Source organism: Nyctibius grandis, chromosome 5, assembly GCF_013368605.1.
Source record: "Nyctibius grandis isolate bNycGra1 chromosome 5, bNycGra1.pri, whole genome shotgun sequence".
NCBI lineage: Eukaryota > Metazoa > Chordata > Aves > Nyctibiiformes > Nyctibiidae > Nyctibius > Nyctibius grandis.
Window position 1 is genome coordinate 54,420,449 of NC_090662.1, and position 23,848 is coordinate 54,444,296.

Sequence of the window (23,848 nt, forward strand, 5' to 3'; positions counted from 1 at the left end):
AGAATGGCCAGCTCTCAGATTCTTTGGAGCATGCATTTTCTACACACACATCCAAAATGAAATGAAGCTGGTTGACTTATTGTCAATATGCATATATTCTCAACAGTGTGAAGAAGTTTGCTGGGGACTATGAAGCATACAGGCTGCGTATTTCATTCAAATCCTTATTGCTGGTTTGAGATAAATCCTGAGGATCTGTAAGACCAACTGATTAGCTGAAGTTAAGAAGTTAAATAACACCGTACTGGGTCAAAACAATGTTTCACCTGTTACTACACTCTGACAGACACTGTAAGCAATGCTATTTAGGGAGAACATATGAGCTTGGCCACCCTTTGTGGCCTGTTCCTCTTCCCAGCATCCACGATCAAAGTATTACAGATATTAAAAGATCTGTTGCTGCCTATTCCATTATGCATCTGTTTCAGACATATCTGTGAATTGGTCCAATCCTTTTTTGAATCTTCTGATATTATCTGTCTCCACCACCTCCTGAGACAATGAAACACAACAGCAATCTGCAGCGTCACCAAACTCTGTCTTTCAGCAATATTCTGTGTGAGTCACGCAGAACTTGTGCACTACTACTACTACCTTTGCTGGGAGCACAGGAAGATACAGGAGACTCATTATATTCAAGAAGAGGCAGTATTTTCTGTTATACTCAAAAAGCTTTCAAGACCTGATGAAGAATTTGCATACCCAAAAGCTTGTCTGCTTTTCCCAGATCTATTAGCTGATCTAAAAATACATTAATTCCCCCTACAAACCTAGCAACTATGCACTCTACGGACGCTTATTCAAGTTCATCCTTAGACTGTGCTAAGGTTCATTCCTCCCTATTTAAGTATTCTTGGATACAAATACATGACTGTATCTGATTTGCTTTAAATCTGGAAAAGCACATACATTAGTTTCCCAAATTTTTATCATATATGAGTAATAACTAGCTTATTTTTCCTCTTCACTCTTTACCAAGTGCAAACAGTTTTCAAAACAGCAGAAGTATATAAAGATACTCCGCAATGACTGTCCTGCTGACATTTAACGAAAGGGGTACAGCCTCTCAAGTCATCATCTAAACACGTTTCCAACCAACAGAATTGCAATGGAGCTGTTTAACTTCCCTTTTATCTTTATTTTACCTGTCAAGTCTCAAACGCCTGCTTGTAGCTTCACAAGGCTCCTCAACCTCATAGAAGCCAGGGCTCTGGTCTTCCACACTGCTGGAGTTCTGACATTCAAAACAGAGATTTCTCCCAGCACCCATAGCAAAAGGCAAGTTCTCATACTCGGGTATTTCCTCATAGTGACGCACGTTCTCATACTCCGGAGCACAAGTGCTGGTTACAGAATTCAAATGCATTTGTGACAAGTTCTCTCCCAATAGTACATGCCCATCTAAAGACTCCAGCCTTTGGTTACTTCGCATCTCAGGCTGACTTCTGTTCCTCTGCCTCTTCTTCTGTAACGCTGGACTACTTATTTCTACAGAACGCGCCTTGGCAAATTTAGCTTTCCTTTCACTGCCTACAGAGGCTATATTCCGGTTGCTACCACTTCCATACCCATCTCCGGTGGAAAGGTTGGCAATAGCATTATCCATTGACTGGCTGCCTTTAGACAGAAATTTTTGGAAGTCGCTTTTCATTAAGCGAACGGACAGTTTCATGTTGAGAAACTTTTTCAAGCTATTTTTCTTCTGATGGTCTTTGCAAGGCTTGTCTGTCCTTTCCATGTCAACAGAAGAGAGAGATTTGGCTCTAGGCTTTGTCACAACAGTCAAGTGGTTGAAGCTGGTAGCAATGTTAGCAGTTTTTAATGATTCAGAATTTCCTGAAAATGGAAGAATAGGATGAGGTAACTTCCAGACAGGTTTCTCAGAAGAACGTTTGGGTATGTCACAGGATGACAGCGCACATTGCTCCTTGGCTGGTGGACGCGTGAAGTGAGATCTTTCCAAATCACTGTTCAGTTTGTCCTCACTGGAGGTGTAAGAACTTTTCTCCACAAGCTCTGCTGATGCGGCTTTTTTCAGCAGGCCAGCAGCTGGTAGGCTGTGCCTCTGTGGTTTCTTAGGAACGATTCTTGGAGAACTTTCATCCTTTATTTTAACTTCATCTTCCAGTTTTTGTGGGGAAACATGGAGGCTACTGGAAGCAGATGAGTGCTGATTGCCAGTTAATTTGAGCTGCTTTGGCAAACTCATGGACAAAGTATCACATCTGACAAAGTTAGGCCTTTTGTCCACAGCTTCTAGCATACTGGCATCATCTGTCATCTCATCCATGGAGTTAACTAAGTTATGGTCTGCATCTAAAGAACATACAACACTTTCCACCAAATCAAACGTTTTGTGTGACAACTGAGGCAAAAGATTTTGTGAAGTTGACTCTTCCGTAGCAGGTTCCTTCACCTGATATATTTTGTCTGCATTGCTTTGAGTTATCTCACATTTTTCAGGATGAAGTATTTCTGTATTATTGTTATAACAAACACTTTGACCAAGGATATTAATTTTTGCTGGCTTTTTAAAGCTTTGTTCCACAAGCCCAGAGGAATCTTTCTCTGAATTAGATGATTCCTTTGTTCCTTCTCCTGTGGTGTCTATGCCATCCTGACGGACTAGACATGCAGCACGTGGCTTCCTTGGCTTAGGGATAGGAAGCACTTTTGAGCTCAGGACTGAAGATGTTTCAGAGGAGGTTTTATCAGCATCTGCTTTCATACCCATTTCACCTGAAAATGTACTATTGCTGCTTAAATTTTCATTTTCCAGGATTTCCTGGTCCAACGGGCAGGAGCAACTGTGGTTATTTTCAGTCAAACTAGGACAAATTTCAGACATCTGAAACTCATCAGCAGTGACCTTACGGTCAGTATTTTGTTGCTTCCCTCTAGCTACCTCAGAAGACGATGAAGACTGTACAAGTTCCATAAACTCTATTTTAACATCGTTCTTGGAACTGCTGCCAACCCCTTTGTCAAGTCTGTCTGTATACCTGTGCCTCACAGGACTGCTGTTAGGAAATACATTATGAGTTAGAACATCCTTAAGTTTCTCTTCCAAAATGCTGGCTTTCAAAACCACCTGATTTCTATTTGCCAATTTTTTATTGTGACTATCCACCAAAGCTAGTGCAGTTTTTTCACGAACTTTGATGTTCTCTAAGTTTTCAAAGTGCTCGAAAATGATCTGAGTTTTACAGGTGTTCTCCCCATTTCCCAGCTTATGAAGGCATTCAAATTTGCAAGATGACATTGGTAGAATATATGTTGTGTTATCAGCATTTCCTTCTGAGGCTTCATTTTTATAGTTCAAGTGGTCTAGCATTTGAGAAGAATCTCCCCTGTGCTCCTCAAAGCTTTTTGTGCTTTTTTGTGTAGACAACGGAGGTTTAACTTCCGGAACAGATGAGCTCTTGAGAACCTTTGGTTTTGGTGCAATTGCTGGCTTGGTTTTCCTTGCTGCTTGTATAACACCAGAAAGTACAACATCAGGCTTTGGTGCAACAGGTGGAGGCGTCGCCTTGTGTCCTACCACAAATTTTGGTTTGGGGGCCACCGGTGGCTTCTTAATTTCTAGGAAAGATGGAAAACAAAGACTTTAGTCACCATCAGCCCACAAAACAACTTCACCTGCACCACAGTATTGTTAGGAGTTTTGTAACATTAAATCACATGATCTACAGGATCTTAGTGTGTGTATGTATACATTTTTGTCCTAAAACCATGCCTCCCTTCCCTACCACCGCTTTTTTACTAGTTGCCTTTCTTCATTCTAACAGGCACAATCATGGAGTGCTGGGAAAAGTCTTCAAGGGTAACTTTTCATGAAAAAAAATAGTTTAACTTTAGGAAAGTGCATGTCCTTGCTCAGATACGAATATGATGTATAACACTAGTATTAAGATGCTAATTAAAAAGAACCAGAGTCGATTAGCGTGGCTTTGCAGTTTGAACTATTGAAATACCATTTAAAAATGGTGCAAATACATTAAGTGCCTCGTGTATAATAAGCTATGAAGATAACAGAACAGCTAGGGTAAATACCAGGACAGTTTAGTCCCTTCCCCTACCACCTTTGGAAGTGTGTAACCTAAAATTCCCCTTTCCCTTCCTCTTCCTTTCAAACAATGTGGAGATGGATTACAATACCAGCAGTAAAACTGGCATGTCACTACCATCAGTTCAGTGAAATGAGTCTGTGGTGTGAAGTTAACGCAGTAATTTGTAGCAAGTCGGTACTTCCCTACTGTAAAAGTAAAATACTGTTTCTGTGAATCTTATAAAATTATTCTTCCCAACATGTTACTGTCTGACCTAGAAACAGTCACCACTGCTATGACTTATGACAGCACAGGATGACAAACCCTGGGGAGAGTGAACGGCAGGAAAAGGAGCACATGAGGAACTTGGAGATTATGGAGTTTTGATAATATTGCTGGTTTTGGGTGGTTTGGGGTTTTTTTCTTTGTTTTGTGGTGTTTTTTTAAGGTATGCCTGAAACATTTTAATATTACAGGATATCATTTATGACCAATTTATTTCCATATGCTGGAATAATTTCAGATTTCTAAGTGCTTTGAGTGATTTTTGACATATGAAAACTGATTTATAAAGTAAACAAGTTTCTCATTCTGTTTTTTATGTACTACCTCTGTGTTTATTACCTTTGTTTTGAATAATATTTTGTTACACTTTCAGGAAGTCATACACATGTTCAATAAAACTCTCAAGAAAACATGCTAATTAATGTTTCACATGCAAAGAGACTAGGTAAGCCATTGATTTATTATTCCCTTTGAACTGTGTGTTTGTTTAGTTGTTTTCCATTATTATTATAGATGTGCAACTATATCCTAATCTCTAGCCTAGAAATACGAGAATAAATTTTCAGGCTTGGGGTTTTTTCTGGTTTGGATTATTTTTGTTTGTTTGTTTGAAAGAAATCTCAACGGTTAAAAAAAAAAAAAAAAAAAAAAGGCAGATGCCCTCAGTTGCAACCATTTCCCAAACACTAAGCCATTGCTCTAAGCAGACAGCCAGAAACAATGTCTCTACTATAGAAACAGGAAAACCATGTTTTTCTAGGACATGAATCATTAAATGGTATCCAGACTGACTCCACTTACACTTAGAATCGCTGCCCTCGCTGCAATTACATAAGCAAAGAGGTAAACCCGATGGCAGAGACAATTTTTGAGACATTTTGGAAGAGGGCACGCAGAATTTCTTTCCAAAGGTACAGCTCGCTATAGCAACCGACGACAGCCAAGAGTGACCCAGCTACCAGCTACTGCAAAGGATGTACCACCTTCTGCTTCCTCCCCAAAGACAGAGTTTTCCCCACACAGTGAAGAGTCAATAGTTTGCTAGGAAAAAAAAATTCAGCCCTTCGGATGGGCAACCACTGATCCTGAAGAGCAAGATAGTTGTACACTCACTTTCAATTCAGTTGGAGAATGAAGTGATGGCAATAAAGTAGTCTATTTCCTACAGTAAAAACTGAGGAAGGGGTGCCCAGTTTGTCACGGAACACAATGCAGCAGTAGACATGGGCCATGTTCAGTAACATTTATTAAGATATTAAAGCTCCCTGAAATCAGGAGAGAGACAGTCTGCTTGGGAACCCTTCCTGATGCCCAAATGAGAGAAACAGATTGCAGAAGATACAGGAGATTAAACACTGGCTAGGTAAGTGATATCCTGTGGATTATTTGTCCCACTCCACAAATTAAAGTCCACAAACCTTGGAAGTTTCTCTCTCTCTCTAGTGGCACTGCTTAACATTTTGGATAGCAATCAAATGAGATTACTCTGCAAGGCTTTCAACCAGTATTCATTAGGGAGGACGCTCAGAAGGTATGATATGATACCATTACCCGAATATAAGATTCAAAACTAAAACAGGAAAATGTAAAGCGATGCAAAGAAAACAAACCAGTTGTTTATATGCCAATAGTGGAAACCCAGAAAATGAACAGAGCCAGAAAAATTCACTTCTGATAATAAGTGTGATTCAATACGATTTCTGAAACCTACTAGAATTTTTCAAATTACTTCAATGTTAAAAAGCACTGGGATAGACAGAAGAAATCAGCAAGTTGTGTGGTATAATAAAGACACCACTATCTGCTTTAAAGTGATTGCTCATTTCATCTAGAGTAGATAGGGGTCAATGCATTAACAGGCACATTACAGTCTCGGTATCAGTACAGATCTGCAGTAGACTGCTCAATCAGAAAGGAATGTGGTGAGGAGCCCTTTCAAACATAAGTATGACGTGAGAGGAAAGACTTCAGGAAGGGAATGCATACCAATAGTTTTCCTCAACAAAATATGTTTAAGTTTCTGAAAATTACAAGTGATGAACTTCTTAGAAAAAAATCACAGCAGCTTGGCAAGGGTAAAAGTATATTAGATTTCGATTAGAAATTGAGAATTGAAGTTCAGTTGATTATAAACTAATTTAATTCACTGTGTGTGTATAAAAACCAGTTTCTATATAACACGGTGCTTTAAAAGGGACAATTTCTCATCCTGAATAGAAAGAAAACTAAGTAGGAGGCAACTGTTATATATAAAGGTGTAAGGAATGACTGGAAGTCATATGAGAATGACTTTTTGTTAAATGACAAGCATAAGCAAGCCTCTTTGGTGAAAAACAATAAATATAATCAAGGAAACGTTATACAACAAATGCATGAAGTCGTGAGCTGTTTGGTCAACAGGCTTTTTCCTGGTGCCATATGGAACTGTTCACCTAAGAATAAAGATGGCTGGTTATGCTTAGGAGAAAAAAACTGAAGAGAATTTGGAAATCATTGCAGATAGTTATTTTATATCATCTCCATGCAGGTCTGCAGCTAAGTGGTAAATCATCCACCAAAATACAAGGAGATAAATACAAAAAGATGAAGGGAGCTGAAAATATTTTTGTACACAGCACCTGCCAGACTGTTAGTGTCATGCTATGTCACCTTCTGGCATTCTTAGATGAAAACTTGAGACAAATGCAAGAAATAACTACAGAAGTATCCAAGGTCTGAAAATCATGCCTTGAATCCCAAAAAAGCTCATCCTGCTTCATTTAACCAAGAATTTAAGAAGTGAGATGGTAATAGTATATATACTTAGGCACATGCAAAAGATTTTTGATAACAGATGGCTCTTTAAGAGGAAAAAAAGACACGATGAGATGCCATAGCTGACCACTGAAGTTTGACAAGTACAAACCAGAAACAAACCTTTAAAATTATTATTAAACCCAAAGGATAATTAGCTACAGGAACATCTCGCCTAGGTTTGTGGTGGAGCCACCAGCACTTACAGTCAACCTAAACTCACTTTCTGAGATGTGTAGAAGTTTCAGGGGAAATTTTGGACTGGACATTGGATTCTTTGGCTTGTTTTACTCAGGAGATTAGAATAGAGGATCACTATGATTTCCCCCACTCCCCCTCCTCCAATCTTGCCCCATTTCTCAAAGTGGATCCCTGCATCCCAATTAGCATCATGGGTTACCAGTAATAAATCCAAATGTAAGAGCAGAAACATGAAGTTTTATTTCCATAAACAGAATAAATTATTAGGAGCTAGAGAAGCAGCCAGAGAGATCCTCTGACTTGCCTGACTAGGCAAATGAAGAAATCCATAAATAAAGTGACTAACAAAGCTGTCATCACCAATAGGAAATCCACTGCTCATCAAGGAACAGCCAACACCATGTTTAGTGCTGAAGAAAAAAAGAAGATGCTTAAAAATACCAACACAACCAACACCTTAAAAAAAAGTGGATTAAAAAGGGCATTATTTTTCTAACAATAAATAGCCATTAACACCACCTATGCAGGTCAATGCGTATGCTCTTTGTCCGACTTCAGGTCATAGCACAGAAAACAGGCATTTGTCCCTCTGGTGAATTATCTCCTCCAGCGTGCTGAGGAAAAAGCAACACCCATTCTCATCCTGCTGAGCTCCTCTGTGACCGACACTCGCTATTGCTCAACTAGCAAGCGTTCCTGTCTTACCTTCAAGTTGTTTTAGAGGAGGATGAGAACAGCCTGGAGCAACTTCTACTCTCAATGTTTTGGCCTTAAAGTGTCCATTTCTGTTCTTCAGACGATAGGATTTGGCAACTGAGGGCCTCACTTAAAAATGCTCGTGTGTCTTCTCCTATGCAATATCATGAATGAGCAGGAAAGCCAGTAACAGTGCAGTCTTAAGCACTATTATTACACAGCTTTAAATCTTCTCAAATTTTTACCTCATTATCTTGCCTGCCCAGCACAGGAATAGGGAGAAAAGAAGATACACGAAGTTGAACTGAGGCAAAAAAATCAAATAGCACTACCCCTTCCGCAATAAACCCTACTATTGCTAAAGGAACATTTTCCCAGGTTATCTTTATGCCCATGCTTTTGAGATTATGTTAATAACTTCTACACTTGAGAACAGCAAAAGAACAAGTTATGTTCACCTGCATCTGTCCAAGAAACAGGGACAAATGGTTCTGGATGCTGTCATGCAAACATAACTTGGTAATCCTTTCCTTGCAATGCTCCACATGAAGAGAGGTCTCTCTCCCGGTATTCAGGGTCCCCTATGGGACTGTCTCTAGCCACCCAAGAGGTATCCCCATGGCAGGATCCTGCAACCCACCCTAAAGCAATAGCCGTTTTGAACCACAAAACAGTAGGAAGACAGTAAAACAATTAATCAGTGTGACATAAGATTTTGACAGCAGCTGGACCTAAATTTAAGGTATGGGTATACAATCAAGTTACTACAGGGTAAGCCAAGGTATGAATTTAACATATCAGCTACTCTGTAGAAGCTGGCCATATGTGTATTCTTATTTTACTGCACAATATACAAGGCAGTTTATTCCTTTTCACCTACGAGGTGAATTCCGTTTCAAATACTACTTCACATATCTATTTCACACATACTAGGAAAAGGAAAGGGCTTGAAACAGTTACCGCTTTGCAGCTGGCCTGCTGTAAATGTACATATTGGCTTTCTCGTGGCACCTTGTTTACATATGCATACTGTATTCTCAGAGTTAGGAAATCACATCTGTAGGCTACATATGAAAATAATATGGTGCCCAGAAGGTATCTACCATGGGATCAATGAGCTTGCCCCAACAACCCGTTTACTGTTCCTGGGACTACTTTTGGCATAAAACACTACCACTCACAGACACAAACCAAGAAAGCCAATCCAGCTTTTAAAAAGCATGTAGGGAGAGAGATAATTATTGCTATATGGTTGGGATACATTCAGATATTACTGCAATGGCAGTTAATACATTGCACAGAGACAGATCAAGTATTTTAAAACTCCCATTCTCCAGCAACTTATATTTTAATGACTCACAACAAGGCTTTTCAGTTCAATTACTTTGCTTTCAGTTACAGAAAGAAAGTTTCATTAGGTAAACACCTCAAAAAAGTATTGAGATCATTAATTTATTTCCTGTGAATGTGTATTTATTTTCTCATTATGCAGAGGCTCTGATTTTCTCAGGTGCCAGAATGCTCAAAAGAAAACAAAAAAAAGGAATGAGTCATGACATCCCGGAAGATAACACATGTAGTTTTTAAGATACAAGGGAAAGCCACTACAGTTTTAGAAAACATCCTAAATAAACTGCAAAAGGAAAACATTAATTTCAAAATCTCAGGTTGTTCAATGACTTGTTGAGATAAAACAGGAAAATTTGGAATAACTTTAGACTAAGGACAAGAGGTGAATAAACAACCTCTTAAGATTGCATGTGGAGACAGAGCTGAGTAACTCTAACGAGGCTTGACATACTAGAGGGTTAAAGGGACATTAAACCCTGTAGGCCTCATTTTTTCAATTCTTGAAAGCAACGAAGTTTGATTGGAAAAGTCATGTTGATTTTGCTTATTCTGTTCCTGATATGCTTTCTTTCCCCTTTGAATTACATTTTTGACATTACAATACACTACATATTTCTCATTGCTGTTGTCAAATCAGATTTCAGATCTGAGCTATACATACTGCCCACATTAAATAAGCTGTATAGATTCACATATAAGGACTGTTTCTTCAGCAAGAAATAATAAACGTCAAACTCATAACTCTGAGCTTTTGTTTTTCCCTTTTAAAGTCAAAACGCTTACTTGAAGACAGCACAATAGTTCCAGGCAAAAAATGAGTAAATGCACATTCATCAGCTTCGTATATAAAGAATATGCAGTACATAAGAAAGCAATGAGAGGAGAATAGCTATAAATGAAGGTTGAAACCAACATACAGGTTGATCACTACAATAAGATAATCTTAAAATTATTTAAAAGTATTTCAAATAAGTGCGATAGTTCCTTAGTTCTAGCAAGTTCACATTTACATATACATTTTTACATATGTAAGCAACATATGGCAGAACACCTATCACTGAATTACATCTAGCTCTGGACTGAGATGTAACTGAAACGATTTTGTAGAGGAACTAGAAAAGATATATAGCAACAAACTGAGTATGCGCTGCATTACTTCGGAAGGCAGAAGGCAAGCTGGAGCGGAGTTAAGGCTGGGTTATCAGTGTTGGACCTTTCGCAACTTCTGTCCATCGACAGAAGCTGTGTTCTGTATTTCTCTCCATACCATGGTGCCCTCAAGTAGCACGGTGTCTCTTACGGACAGACCTGCATATCAAGCTAAACTCACTCATATCTGCAAATCCTACTTAAAAATACTAAATCAATACCAATGATGCTGTACCAGGGTGCTTTCTTCTAAAGGTATATTAAAAGAAGACACAAGAGAGAGACACTCAAGCCCTTCAAGTTAAACTGAAGGAAGAGCAGAAGGATTTCTAGGCATTTCAAGTTCCATCTGAAGCCTTCACACATGATAATAACATTTTTACTGAAACGCTGTAATAGCAATCAGTTGTCACAAAGCACAAACCAGAGTAATAACCGAATTCACAATCTAAATAATTTCAATGTAGGAAATAGATCCTATAGATCACGTGACTGAAATTAAAATATAAGAGTTCGTAAGTTTTTACTTGAGCAACAGCTTTAGAAAATATGCCTATATATTTCAGGAGCTAAGTTCTGCAGCAATAAAGAGAGATGGATGTTTAACCTTCAGAACCGTCTTCTGGCAGTCCTCAGTCTACTCCTACCCTGCCTGTGAGCTCCTTAACTGAAATGTCAAAAGCTGTCATGACACTGTCAGCAGGACCGTGAATCTGATCCCGTTTCACCTGTTCCCCATATATACTTTTCATCCTCACATAATCCATTACACACAAAATACTCTTCATCCCCTCTTCAACGGCCTTCACATACCCCTCTGTTTCCCTCTCCCTGCCCATCAGGACTCTCTCCACGCCTTCTGCTTCAAATCCCTCGCTAAAATTCACATTTTCCGTGAAACTGCCCCACTTTCTTCTTACCAATATTCCTCAGCATCCCTTTCTCTTTTGCCTTCTACGTGACTTGGCTCACCAGAACCCCTTCCTCTTCACCTTCCCCACAAACACCATCACGACATAAACTAAAACAGGGAGACTCAGTCACACAACCTCAGCTCTAGAAGTCCCAAAATCACTGTTTAGTGCTGAAAAATCTACCCAACTTTCTGCAACTTAGTACCATATCAAATTTTATTTTAACAACCCAGCTCTAAGCTCTTGAGCACCCCCTAACACATATATTTTATTTGCACAGCTGTTTAACTCTGAAAAGAGCAGGGGTGAATTGCACCAGCGGCACTACTAAGCAACATGAACATACAACGTAGCTGTTAAGTAGAGATGATATCCTGCTTTATAACATGTTTTTCGAGATCTAAGCAAAATCAGTTCTGTCATGTATATCAAAAATGGCAATATATTAAATGAAGCAGAAAGATGCTTTAAATAGCTTTTTATTTTCCAGTAAATTCTGATTAACTAAGAGAGCCCAGATAACTTCATTAATGCTGGACTTGATAACAGTTTGACATATTTGAGAGGAAAACACTAAGAATTAGGATGATGTTTTTGCTGAACGTCCGTGTGTTGCTTTTTCTTTAGAACACCCCCCAGCCTAATCCTTACAGGAAGCACTTTGCTGCTTCAGGTTTACACTGTAACTAGTTGTGGTTCCACCCAATACATCATAACCTACACATGACATCTTTCACGTGCAGAAATGACTCCTATTCTCGTCTTCAGGCAGACTAAGAAAGGAATCCACTCATCTAACAGGCGGGTGAACAAAAGTCCTACCAGCACACCACCGTGCAGCCAAACAAACAAAAAAATACGAGCACCGCCCTTAAACACGGGGAGCTCTTGTTTTAAACCAAAAATTTGCCTTGCAGCTCTTTTAGCCATAAAGTTGGCAGCGGTAAAGAAAGGGGGAGGAAAGGTAAAGGGAAGCACTGAAGTAGGTCAGTTCAAACCAGAGGCTGGAAAGGCCAGAAGCGAGCGCTTTCCAGCGTCCCTGCCTCTGCGTGAGGGCTCCAGCTTGTGCCCGCTCGGTCACGGCAGGTACATCCTCGAAGCGAAGCCGCAGCTTTGCCGCTGACAAGCTTCGGCAGCTCCGCCAAGTCAGACGGAGCGATAACCCCAAACCCCGGTACCGGCTTCCCTGCCAGGACACCCAGCCCTCGGCGGAGGCTCCTGGCAACTTCCCCCGCCGCCAGCGCAGCCCCCCGCGCAGGCACCCGCTCCGCCGCCGGGCACGAAGCCCGTAGCGGACCCCGGGGAAGGGCTGTCCCCCGGGGCGGCAGCGGGGTGCGAGGCTGTGGCCCCCCCGCCCCCGCTCGCTCCCCACGGCAGGCGCGCCCAGCCCCGCCGCCCCGCGTTTCCCTCGAGACAAGGGGTGGACGCAGCGCCCGGTCCCGCCGCGGCGGTGGGGGAGAGCCGACCGCAGCCGCCAGGCGCTGCCGGGACAAGGAGTGCGGCGGCACCCCGGGGCGGCCGCGGCGCCCCTCCCTCATCCCCCCTCCCCGCGGCGCCGGGCCCCGCCGGCCGGCACGGGGTGAGGCGAGACTCTCTGACCGCGGGGGCGTGCGGGCTCCCCGCCTGCTGCCAGCCGGGCGGGCGGGCGGAAGGGAACCGCCGCTCCCCCCAAACTTTCCCCGGGCACTCACCGGCGGAGCTCATGGTGCTCCCCACGCGCCGCGCCGTCCTCCCCCTCGTCCCTTACGCCACGGCCCCTCTGAGGGCCGAGGAGAAGGAGCCCATTGTTCCCCCGCTCCGCCACCCAGCCGCAGCAGCACCCCCCGCCCGCCGCCGCATAACGCCCCGCGGCTGGCCGTAGAGTGAGCGCCGGCAGCGCCCGCCGCCGCCCAGCGGCGCCCCCTGCCGGGCCCGCGCCCCGACCCGCCCCCAGCCTGGCCCCGCCCCCGACCCGCCCACCAATCAGCACCTCCCACAGGGCGCCCGGAAGCGGGCTCTCGCTGTGCCTTCTGGGGGCTGTAGTTCCCCCCGCCGTGAGGCAGGGCCGGGCCGGGCGGGGAGGAGCCGCCGGCGGCGCGGCGGACTCCGTTTCCCAGAGTGCCCGCAGGGGGTGGCATGGCGGACAAGGATGACACCGGAGTTTGACGAAGAAGTGGTGTTTGAGGTGGGCGCTGGGGCGACCCGGGGCGGGTTGGGCCCGTGTCTCTCCGCCCCTCGCCGGGGCGTTGCGCCGCGGCCCCCGGGGGCGGCGTGCGCAGGGTGGCCCGAGGTGACCGTTAGGCGTGAGGCGGGCGCGGGCCCCGGCCGGGGGCAGCGCCCGCCGCGGGCAGCCTGCGGCGGGCGGGGGAGCAGGGAAGGGCGGGAGCCGGCGGGGCCGGCAGGTCGGGGCGGTGCTCGGCGGGACGGCGTGGGGTGTCCCGCGCTCCGGAGCAGCCTGGGGACCGGAGCCGCGCCGCGCCCCTCCGCGCAGGCCGAGGGCGGGACCGCTGGCGGGAGAGGGAGCTGGGCCGGGGAAGGCTCAGCCGGGGGAAGGGGGGATCCTTTGTGCGGCGGCCCGCCCGGGCTGCACGGGGGGGCGGCTGCCCGTCCCCGCGTTTCGGGCTGCCGGCCCGGTTGCGATCTCGGTGAGAAGGAAGCGCGGCGGAGCGGGAGGCCCGTGTCGGCGGGTGCTCCCTCAGAGCCGCCTGCGCCGGCCTTTGGGAACCGTTATGGGCTGAGGAGAGGGGTGAGCGGCCGGCCGGGGGCCCGGCGCGGCGGGTGCCGGCGGCACATCCTCGTAACGAGTGCGTGTGCGAGGCTTCACACCGCTCTGCGCTGAGCGCTGCACGGTGAGATCGGGGGCGAAGATGGTAAATCCGCTGTGTAGCTAATAAATCTTGCTTCTAAAGCAGTTCAATCGCGTAAAAGGTACATTTCAGCACACACCCGTCTGTGTAGTAAGTACTGAAGCTACCTGAAAAACCTAGTGTTTGTATTAGTTACAGGATTTGCATAAAACCTTTACAATTGTATTGCATATCTCATTAGATAACAGGGCTCCAATATCATGTCGGCCTTATTTAAAACAATGGTTAAATATAGCTGCTGTTGCAGTTCAGTGACAAAATGGGACTGGTTTGCAGCGGGTGGGTGTAATTGCATCTTCATGGAGGGTACACCTGTTTTTGCAGGTGTACAGAAAAAGTCTGTATAGAGAAATACAATATTATTGTAATAGTAGTAAGGCTTCTGTTTTTTACCAGGTTGCAAAAAGCTCCTTATATGAGGAATGCTTTTTTCTCAGCTGTATAAGTAAGTACTACGTGGCTTTGGTCTGTACCACGAAGTTTTTTGTTTGTCCACAACCAACTTTGAATCCTAACAATAAAATCTGTTATTTATATTGCTGCTATGTTAAATCACTTCCTTTAACGACATAAATCCATGGTGAGAATTTATTTCACAGGTATAATGCCTGCCCTCCGCATTTGCTTCTTCAGTAAAAGTGATATTTGTTTTACAGTTCCACAGTTCTTCAGTTCATGCAGCAGTTACAGTTTTGATTGAAAAAGTTCTGCTGCATAGGGAGTAAAAGATCTCCCTGCACATCGCTATTTTCTTTGGGTTTGGGGAATGGATTTCCATCACTAGTAAAGGCTTTTTGATACACTACTGTATCAAGTGTGTGTGTGAGTATACACACACGTACAGGTATACAGAGTGACATAGTAACATATCTTTCCTCTGTTAGGGTACAACTCTAACATCAGATAAGCAACAGTAAGAAAAAATCAGGGTTTTTTGGTTTGTTGATTGGTTGGGGTGCAGAGCTGGGTGAGATACCTGCTGATAATAACAGGTACCTTGCAATACCCACAAAATTATCTTCAGATGTGCTCAGGAGTGTTCCTGCTATTGTAAAATGAAGGCCTCACAAAGAATTATGCACATCATCCACACAGATGAGCTAGAGACAGGAATCTTTCTTGGGCCCCAAACTCTCCCCCTTAATTATCTGTGGTTTCTGGGAAGCAGCTACATTTTTTCTGTACCTCAGTAGATCACTTCCCATGTTGTTCTTCAGCAGTCACTGTTGCAAGGAGGCCTTCAGCATTTAGACCTCGGTTACTGTAAGCAGCTGTTTCCTCTGTGCTTTTGGAGCTCTCAAGAACAAGGTATGACCCAATATTATAAGTGGTAGTGATGTGCTACCAAATGCATCATGAGGAAAAAAGTGGTCCTTCATGTTTTTCATGCCCACCAGAATGGGTAGGAGAGGGAAGAGAAGCAAATGGGGTGTGCTTCACTTGTTCCACATCACAGTTATGCCCAGTGTTATTTTCTGCACATTTTTCGGGTCACAGCTCTGTCCAACAGGCCCTGAATACATCAGTGACAACTGTTTGCGTTGCAAATTTTGCAGCATCAAACAGATGATGGCCTGCTGATAGATATTTATGAGCTTCCAAGGACCAATCATTTTTCTCACTATCAAAGTATCTTTTAATATGTCTCTGAAGGAAGGGAAGCACAAACATGGCATCACTGCCCTGGGAAAGCAGTGTTTTCCATCCAGTTCAAGAGCCATTGCACATCATTGTGATTGACCAATAATGAATAATGGGCATTTTACTCTGTGCAGTAAGTGCTGCCATACTCTATCCAGTTTATAAATGAGTTCCTACAGCAGCCAGCAATCTTCGTTCATCGACTGCATAGTCCTCAGCACTTCAGTTCTTCAGCACTTCAGTTACAACCAGTTGCTCTTGTAATTAAAATGCTACAAATATTAGGGGAAGGGGATAGAACCCAGGAAACATAGAGGTGCCCCTGATAATGCTTGGCCTGGGCCTGTCTGGCAGCAGCATGCCAAATTAAAAGTTGTTCCAGTGTAGAGCAGATTGTACTAAAAAATGGGGGAACAATGAATGACATTCTTTATTAATGTGTCTTTATTAAGGGAGATCATCACATAAGCAATTTGATGTTGTTACTTGAGATGAGTTTTTTTACAAAATGGGCTAGAAGACAGAATGGTGCAGTTACTGTGTAGTGTGCGCTGCAGTTACAGCATACCCCAGAGTCCTGTGGAAAATTGCAGTGTTTTGTGTATTTTGATATGAGACTGGAGTTGTGCTAGGTTTTTTTTTGTTGTTTGAATAATGACATCTCCTCCTTATTTTCTTTTTCTTTTTTTAATGTATAAATTAAGGAAGCTCCGTGTTCAAACTGGCTAAATTTCTGCATCACTATTCCAGTGGGAGGACTGTGTCAGAAGTTCATTGCTTTGATAGCTAATAACTGCCATCTAATTTCTGACTTGAAATTTATTCATGGCCACTTCATACTTACTTGCACTTCTGCTAATATTGTCTGTTAACCTATATAGTTCTTATATTTCTCTAGAATTTACCTCTCCTAATGTATTCATAGAAAGCAATCTTATCCTGGCTAAGGATTTTGCTAAACTGAATAATCCAGTATATTTTAGCTTCCTTCCACAAAACAGATTTTCTTTTTCTTCATTTTTGGTTTGTTTCTTTGTGTGTTTGATTTTGTGAGTGTCTTCGTTTAGCCTGCACCCGGGGCTAAACAATAGCCATTTTTCTCTCACCCAATGTCCCTTCCCCAAATGAGGAAGGGAATTGGGAAAAAGAGAGGGAGTCTCGAGAGATGAAGTTAACCAGATTTAATGAAATGAAAATCAATATAAACAACAACACAAAACAGACAAAAATATACTCATCCACAAATCACTGGCAAGTTGCTCCAGGAATCACAACAATGAGAAGGGAAGAAAGGCAAGGAGAGCAGGAAAAGCCCCCCCTCTTCCTACCAAGCCCTCTCTTTTATAGTGAGCTTGATGTCAATGATACAGAATACACCTGTGGGCCAGCCTGGGTCAGCTGCCCCAGATATAACTGCTGAGAGCCTTGATCACCATGGCTGGCCACAAACTGAAACCAAATCCCAGTGAAACCAGGACAGGGCGGGTTTTACATCTGTTTCTGTTTGAGTTCATCTTTACCTGAGCTTGCAGCATGATACTATGCGTTCTTACTGGGGTCTTGTACAACCGTTTTCACTTGCTTCTGCTGGCAATACTTTGTTCCTTGCATCCTAGGCCTACAAACAACTTTTTCAAGTCTTCATACTGTTTGACTCAGTTGTGATGTGATAGGGTAACCACTCAGGTCTGTCCTTATTTTTATCAACAGCTTCCACATTATTGGAGAGTGTTTTTATTAGTCCCTCTGTGTAAGGACTTGCTGTTGTCTACTGTTAAACTGTATGCCATTATGAGTACCCACGCAAGGTCATCCAGTTCTTTTTGTATGATGTTTCAATCCTTTTCTGCATATATGATGTTACTTGGTGTTATTGGGAAGTTTCATTAGCATGCTTTTTGGGTATAAGGTTGATCAGGGAAAATTCAAAAGCTTAGACCAAAGACTTATTCTTTAGGAACTCCCATTAGTAACCTCCTTCTGATCTGAAAGCTTTCTGTTCAGCATAACCCACTGTTATCTCTGCCATCTACATAGTTGGTTCCTTTCTCATCTTTTTCATCCTAACTGATACAGCACAGTATCAAACGTCCATACCCCATATGGCACAGTATAAAAAGTCCATATAAATTTCCTGCATTTCCTTTATCTAGAAAAATTAGCTGTCTTGTCAAAGAAAGATATGAAGTGAGTTTGGCACAATCTACCTCTGGTATACCCATGTGATACCTTCTTTGACAATCATCTGTTTTCTTCTCTGTCTTTGAATTTTACAAGAAAGAATAATTATTCTCAGTAGCATGATGGCTTTTGATCAGATTCATAGGCCTGACATATTCCTGATTGCTTTTTTCTCCTTGTGAATATAGGCACTACGTTTGCTTTTTTCTACTTTTGAGTTTATAGATTTATTAAAAATCCTTTCTGCTGGATCTCTGATCTAGTGTGCCAATTCTTTCAGAACACTGGGATGAAGGTGATCCAAACACTGTTCTTCAAGTGCATTTTCAGCTCCCAGTTTCTGCTTCCAGCCAAGTCATTTGTCCTATATTTTAACGAGCTTGTGCAGGTTTGTTTTTTACATTTGGATAAATATTAAAGCTATGCTCACGGGATCACAGAATGGTTGAGGTTGAAAGGGACCTCTGGAGATATCTGGTCCAACCTCCCTGCTCAAGCAGGGCCACCTAGAGCCAGTTGCCCAGGACCATGTCCAGATGGCTTTTGAATATCTCCAAGGTGGGAGACTCCACAACCACTCTGGGCAACCTGTGCCAGCGCTTAGTCACCCTCACAGTGGAAAGCTGTTTCCTAATGTTCAGAGGGAACCTCCTGTGTTTCAGTTTGTGCCCATTGCCTCTGGTCCTGTCACTGGGCACCACTCAAAAGAGCCTGGCTCTGTCCTCTTCGCACCCTCCCTTCGGGTATTTACATACATTAAGGAGATCCCCCTGAGCCTTCTCTTCTCCAGGCTGAACAGTCCCAGCTCTCAGCCTTTCCTCATGTGTGAGATGTTCCTTCCTTCAGGTTCACACAGACTGTTCTTGGAACCTAATCCCAGAAAGTTCCTGACTCTGTCAGCTATATGGTTCTGGTGGAAGGATGGGAGCTGACTTTCGTTGTTTTCCATTTGTGTTTCCATTCTGTGTTTGCAGAAGAAAGTTAATGCATGCAAGGTTTTTCACCAAATTGCACCAAAAAAAAAAGAGATTTTGACACCCACAATGTCAAACTGCCACCACCTTAGTTTTTTAAGGGCTTTTTCATACACAATGTTTGAAATATAAAGCTTTGCATGTAGAATTGTGTAAAATATAGTACTGAATTAATTTCATTGCCATAAACATCTCTTTCAATTTTTAAAAATTTTAATTAGGAAAGAAAGCTTTCCTCACTTGAGACATAGTTTTAATTAACTCATGAGTCTTGTGCCATTCCTACAACCAGTTCTGTCTATATTATTTACTTAATGTTGCTATTCACTAGCTATTTCAGTACTAATGGCATATTAAAGAATAGCCCTGCTAAAGGCTGGCTGAGTGTCATGATGGTAGTGTCACTGTTGAATCTAATCTTTTATTCTAGATCAAGAGGATCTGATCATTAGTATGACTCCAGACTTTTAAATTTGGGACTTATTGTTTGTCCTGTTAGAAATCCCAGACTGAAAAATATAAATTGTATATGTGATCTTTCCCAACTTCTATTTTTTTTTTTTGTGCAGATGGGACAATAATACCAAATTAAAAAAATGAGACTTTCTTTGGCTCACCTATCTGCACCAAATTCAGAATCCATACTAATCTGTATTTAAAAAGAAAACAATCTGGGGGTGAACACAAAGAGAGTCAAAAATCTCATGTCCAAATTCAAAAGTCAGAAATCTCATGTCCAAATTCAAAAGTTTATATCTATGTAAAATATTGAACACCGCTCTACTGAACCTAGAATTGGAACCCACAAACTCAGAATAAAGATTTTGAACGTGTAACAGGTGCTCTCATTTCCCAGACAGCCCTTGCTCAAGCAGTCATCTTCCCATCACTGGGGGAAAATATGCACAGAAATGGAATTACCCTTTCCAGAGTTTGGAGAGGCATGGTCTGCGTTCTTTGTCTTCTTAGAATCATAGAATCAATAGAATCGTTTTGATTGGAAAGGACCTTTAAGATCATCAAGTCCAACCATTAATCTAGCACTGCCAAGTCCACCACTAGACCATGTCCCTAAGCACCACATCTACACATCTTTTAAATACCTCCAGGGATGGTGACTCCACCACTTCCCTGGGCAGCCTGTTCCAATGCCTGACAACCCTTTCAGTGAAGAAATTTTTCCTGATATCCAATCTAAACCTCCCCCAGCACAACTTGAGGCTGTTTCCTCTCGTCCTATTATTTGTTACCTGTGAGAGGAGACCGACATCCACCTCACTACAACCTCCTTTCAGGTAGTTGTAGAGAGCGATAAGGTCTCCCCTCAGCCTCCTTTTCTCCAGACTAAACCACCCCAGTTCTCTCAGCCACTCCTCATAAGACTTGTGCTCTAGATCCTTCACCAGCTTCATTGCCCGTCTTTGGACTCGCTCCAGCACCTCACTGTCTTTCTTGTAGTGAGGGGCCCAAAACTGAACACAGTGTTCGAGGTGTGGCCTCACCAGTGCTGAGTACAGGGGGACAATCACTTCCCTAGTCCTGCTGGCCACACTATTCTTGCTGTAGTGGAAGAAGCTAATGTGAAAAACAAGTCCTGAAAACAGTGAAGTGCTTTTCAAGCAGCATGCCATCCTGAGAGAGAAAGGAAGCACTGGGGCTCAGCAGAGCTGGCAACTGCATTGCGCTTGGTCTGGCCTGTGTGGGGAGGAGGTAGGAATGGTGGAGTTCATTTAGGAGGGACATGGGACAAAAATGCTTGGGAAATACTGAGCAACATCATAATGTGTTCACAGGTTCAGAAAGACAACTCTAACTGCTTATTTAGGGAACAAACCAAGATGCTGCTTGGTGCTGAGGGGCATGGAGGATTCCTACATATAATGTTCTGATATATAGATTTCTGTAAGATTTAAGAGAGATTCCAGCAAGAGGCACCACCATTTCCCAGCATAATACAACTATATTCAGAACAGCCTTTAGCTGATGTGTTCTCTGCATGCCTACAATAGTAAAACATGTCTAAAATACGCTATTTCTTTGCTTGGAATACTGGTGCGTCACTAAATTGAGATGTTCAAATCCTCATCTGAACCCTTTTAAACCAAATGTTGCTTTTTTCAAAACACTCAGTGACGTTTGTTTTCACAAATGCTTTCTCCACACAAACTGAGCTCTTCTACTATTATTTTGTTTAAAAAATGAAACAAAACCAAATGAAAACCCCAGGAAACCTAACCTCAGGAACTTTTTGTTGTGATGAAAATTTTAAGTCACAGTCATTCAAAAACCTGAAAGCTTTAGGACTTGCAAAGTAATATGATTTTTGTCAAGCGTCGGGCTTATAGATGTTGTATTCTAAAAAATAATGTCTCAAACGTTTTAAATTAGGAAAAAGAAGAAGCTGAAAAAGAACATTCACACAACTTCAATGGTAGTGTCAGTAATGCTCCCTCAACAGGATTTTTCTCACCAGATATTGGGTGGACTAAAGATGCAGTACTCTTAGTTTATACATATGCATGAAATAAAGCCACTTTTAGATACACAGTTCTGTCAAAACCACAGTTCACTTGTCGTTCTGGTGAGCTGGCTCTGAGACTCTGCTCTGTCTACCTGAAGTGTGGGCTGTTGCCAGAAGTGTTCAGACTTCACTCCTATTTTCCAGCTTATTCCCATCCTCTCCGTTACGTTGGCAGCTGGATTTGTGGGTGATGCTGTAAGCTGGCTCAGGAGACTGATTAGACTATAAATTAACCTGGCTAAGAAAGAAGAAAAAGGTGGATTTTACTTTTTTTTACAATCAGATGAATTCCTTGTTCCATCTCATTTGGCTGTATAAATATTACCATTAGTGTTCTAAAATGGTACTGCAGCTTTCATCTGCACCCACTGGTAATGGCAGATTAAATTGACCATGTAAATGCAGCCTGGGGAGATATCTCTGCTGCAGATTGCAGTGTACTGTAGAGGCACCTGGACTAGTGATGGATGGACTATTTCGGGTATTTTGCTTCTCAGCAGTCTCCTAAGAGGAACAGGAGGGCAGGCTCTGCTCCTTTTCATCACATGGCTGGGAGGCAGGTGATACCACAGGGAAAATACAAGAAACTGCAAACTTAAAACTCTGTAAAGAACAGCCTGGTTGTTGGGGAGGCCAAGTAAACTCATGGGGCATTTTTGGATAACACTAATGTATCTGAATGGATGGAGAAAAGTATTATATGGGCCATATGATGTGTGAACCCATATTGCCTTTATTATTTTTAATAGAAAATTTGAAGACAAAAATATCTGGTGATCCATAGTAAATTTTGACATCTGTTGGTCCAAAAATAATTTAATCCTCCTCTGTATTACTTACTCTGGAGTCATATTAACAGGAGGGTTAATACTGCAGTACTGTGTTGAGAGGGCACGGAGTAAATGCATGCAGACCAATATGATCGTTAAGCAGATCTCGTTTATTCGCATATCTGAGGGTACATTTATACTATTCTATTTTTGTACACACTCTGTGTACATGTCATTTCTATTATGATTGGTTAGTATGCTTTGTTCACACGCCTCTATATTAGTTCTGATTGGCTTATGCTAAAAAGTTATATCTTGCAGGTGCAGCATTCTTTCTTATTTTTCAACTTCCCTATATCTTATTTTTCTCATAGCCAAGGTCCTCAACTTCCCCCATAGCTTGTTGGTCTCATAGCCAAGGCCCTTGTTCTGTATTACGATTGGCTAGTTCATCACCACCCCATTACCACCCCCTGGACATGCCTGGACATAGCTCGTTCAGTACTTGACCGTTGTCCCGTGGGAACCCCACAAATCCCCCTTTTTGTTTTTGAACGAGCTATGTCCTGTCTCGTCCTTTTTGTCTTTGTTTCTTACTCAAACCCGGTTCCCTGTGTCTCGCAAAGCCTGGTCAGAGAATCCCAGCCTTGGTTACCCATAAATCCTGCTCTCTGTTGTTGTGCCAAAAAGGCTGTATTGACCATTTGTTGCACAGTTTTCTGCAAACATGCAAACAAACAGGGTAACACAAGTAGGATAATGCCTATTATAAACATTCCCATAAGTAAACTCTATCTACAAAACATGCAGTTTGCTTCAGAACATACTGTTATTCTCTGTTATTCTCTGTTATTCTAGCTGAAAGGAAAATTACTGACAGGAAAGCTGATTCCGTGTAAAGGTAACACAGAGCAGGCCTTTTAGAGCCTACTCTGAGGCCTACTCTTGCTAAATCATTGCTAAACCATCCAGTATCAATTTCCCACTTTGGAAGTAGTTAGATTTATTATCTCACTACTTCCATATACTCTTCTCAGTGATTGTCTTAACACAACCCACGTACTCCTGTGCCTGCAGAGACAGAAGCACAACCTCGACCCATTAGTAATAGTTCCCCTGGTCCCAACCATTCGTTAGTACCTGGTTCCCTATACCACACTTTGTTTTTCACATAGCTTGCTCCCTGTCGAACTGCCTCCCAATGTATTACAATTGGGGGTCACTCCTTATCTCCTGCTAAAGTTAAATGGTTAAGTACATAAACAGCTTTTGCCAGTCTCTCAGAAGGTTCAGTCACCTCTCCCCCTTTTTGTTTTTGCAGAAGCTGTTTCAATGTACTATGAGCACGTTCCACAATCGCCTGACCCGTAGGCGAATGAGGAATCCCAGTGACATGTGTAATACCCCATAGTTGACAAAATTGACGAAAAATCTGTGAACAATATGCTGGTCCATTATCAGTCTTAAGTTGTTGTGGA

General features: G+C 42.6%; 2 protein-coding genes across 11 annotated transcripts in view; one reads left to right on the forward strand and one right to left on the reverse strand.

Annotated features, from left to right (window-relative positions):
* The window catches only part of FGD6 (FYVE, RhoGEF and PH domain containing 6), a 77,324-nt gene extending 64,093 nt beyond the window's left edge, over positions 1-13,231 (reverse strand). For all 9 annotated transcript variants that reach the window (XR_011048196.1, XR_011048198.1, XR_011048197.1 and 6 more), the window contains exons 1-2: positions 13,129-13,231; positions 1,146-3,582 (exon numbers count right to left, since the gene is read on the reverse strand). Coding sequence is in view for 3 of the 9 variants with exons in the window: in XM_068400863.1 (XP_068256964.1) it covers positions 1,146-3,582; positions 13,129-13,141 (2,450 nt within the window). In the remaining 6 variants the exon portion in view is untranslated. The remainder of the gene's footprint in view (positions 1-1,145; positions 3,583-13,128) is intronic.
* Positions 13,232-13,506: 275 nt separating this feature from the next.
* Positions 13,507-23,848, forward strand: part of VEZT (vezatin, adherens junctions transmembrane protein) — a 66,598-nt gene continuing 56,256 nt past the window's right edge. For both annotated transcript variants that reach the window (XM_068400552.1, XM_068400554.1), the window contains exon 1: positions 13,507-13,601. In XM_068400552.1, the coding sequence (XP_068256653.1) occupies positions 13,566-13,601 (36 nt within the window). In that variant the 5' untranslated portion in view covers positions 13,507-13,565. The remainder of the gene's footprint in view (positions 13,602-23,848) is intronic.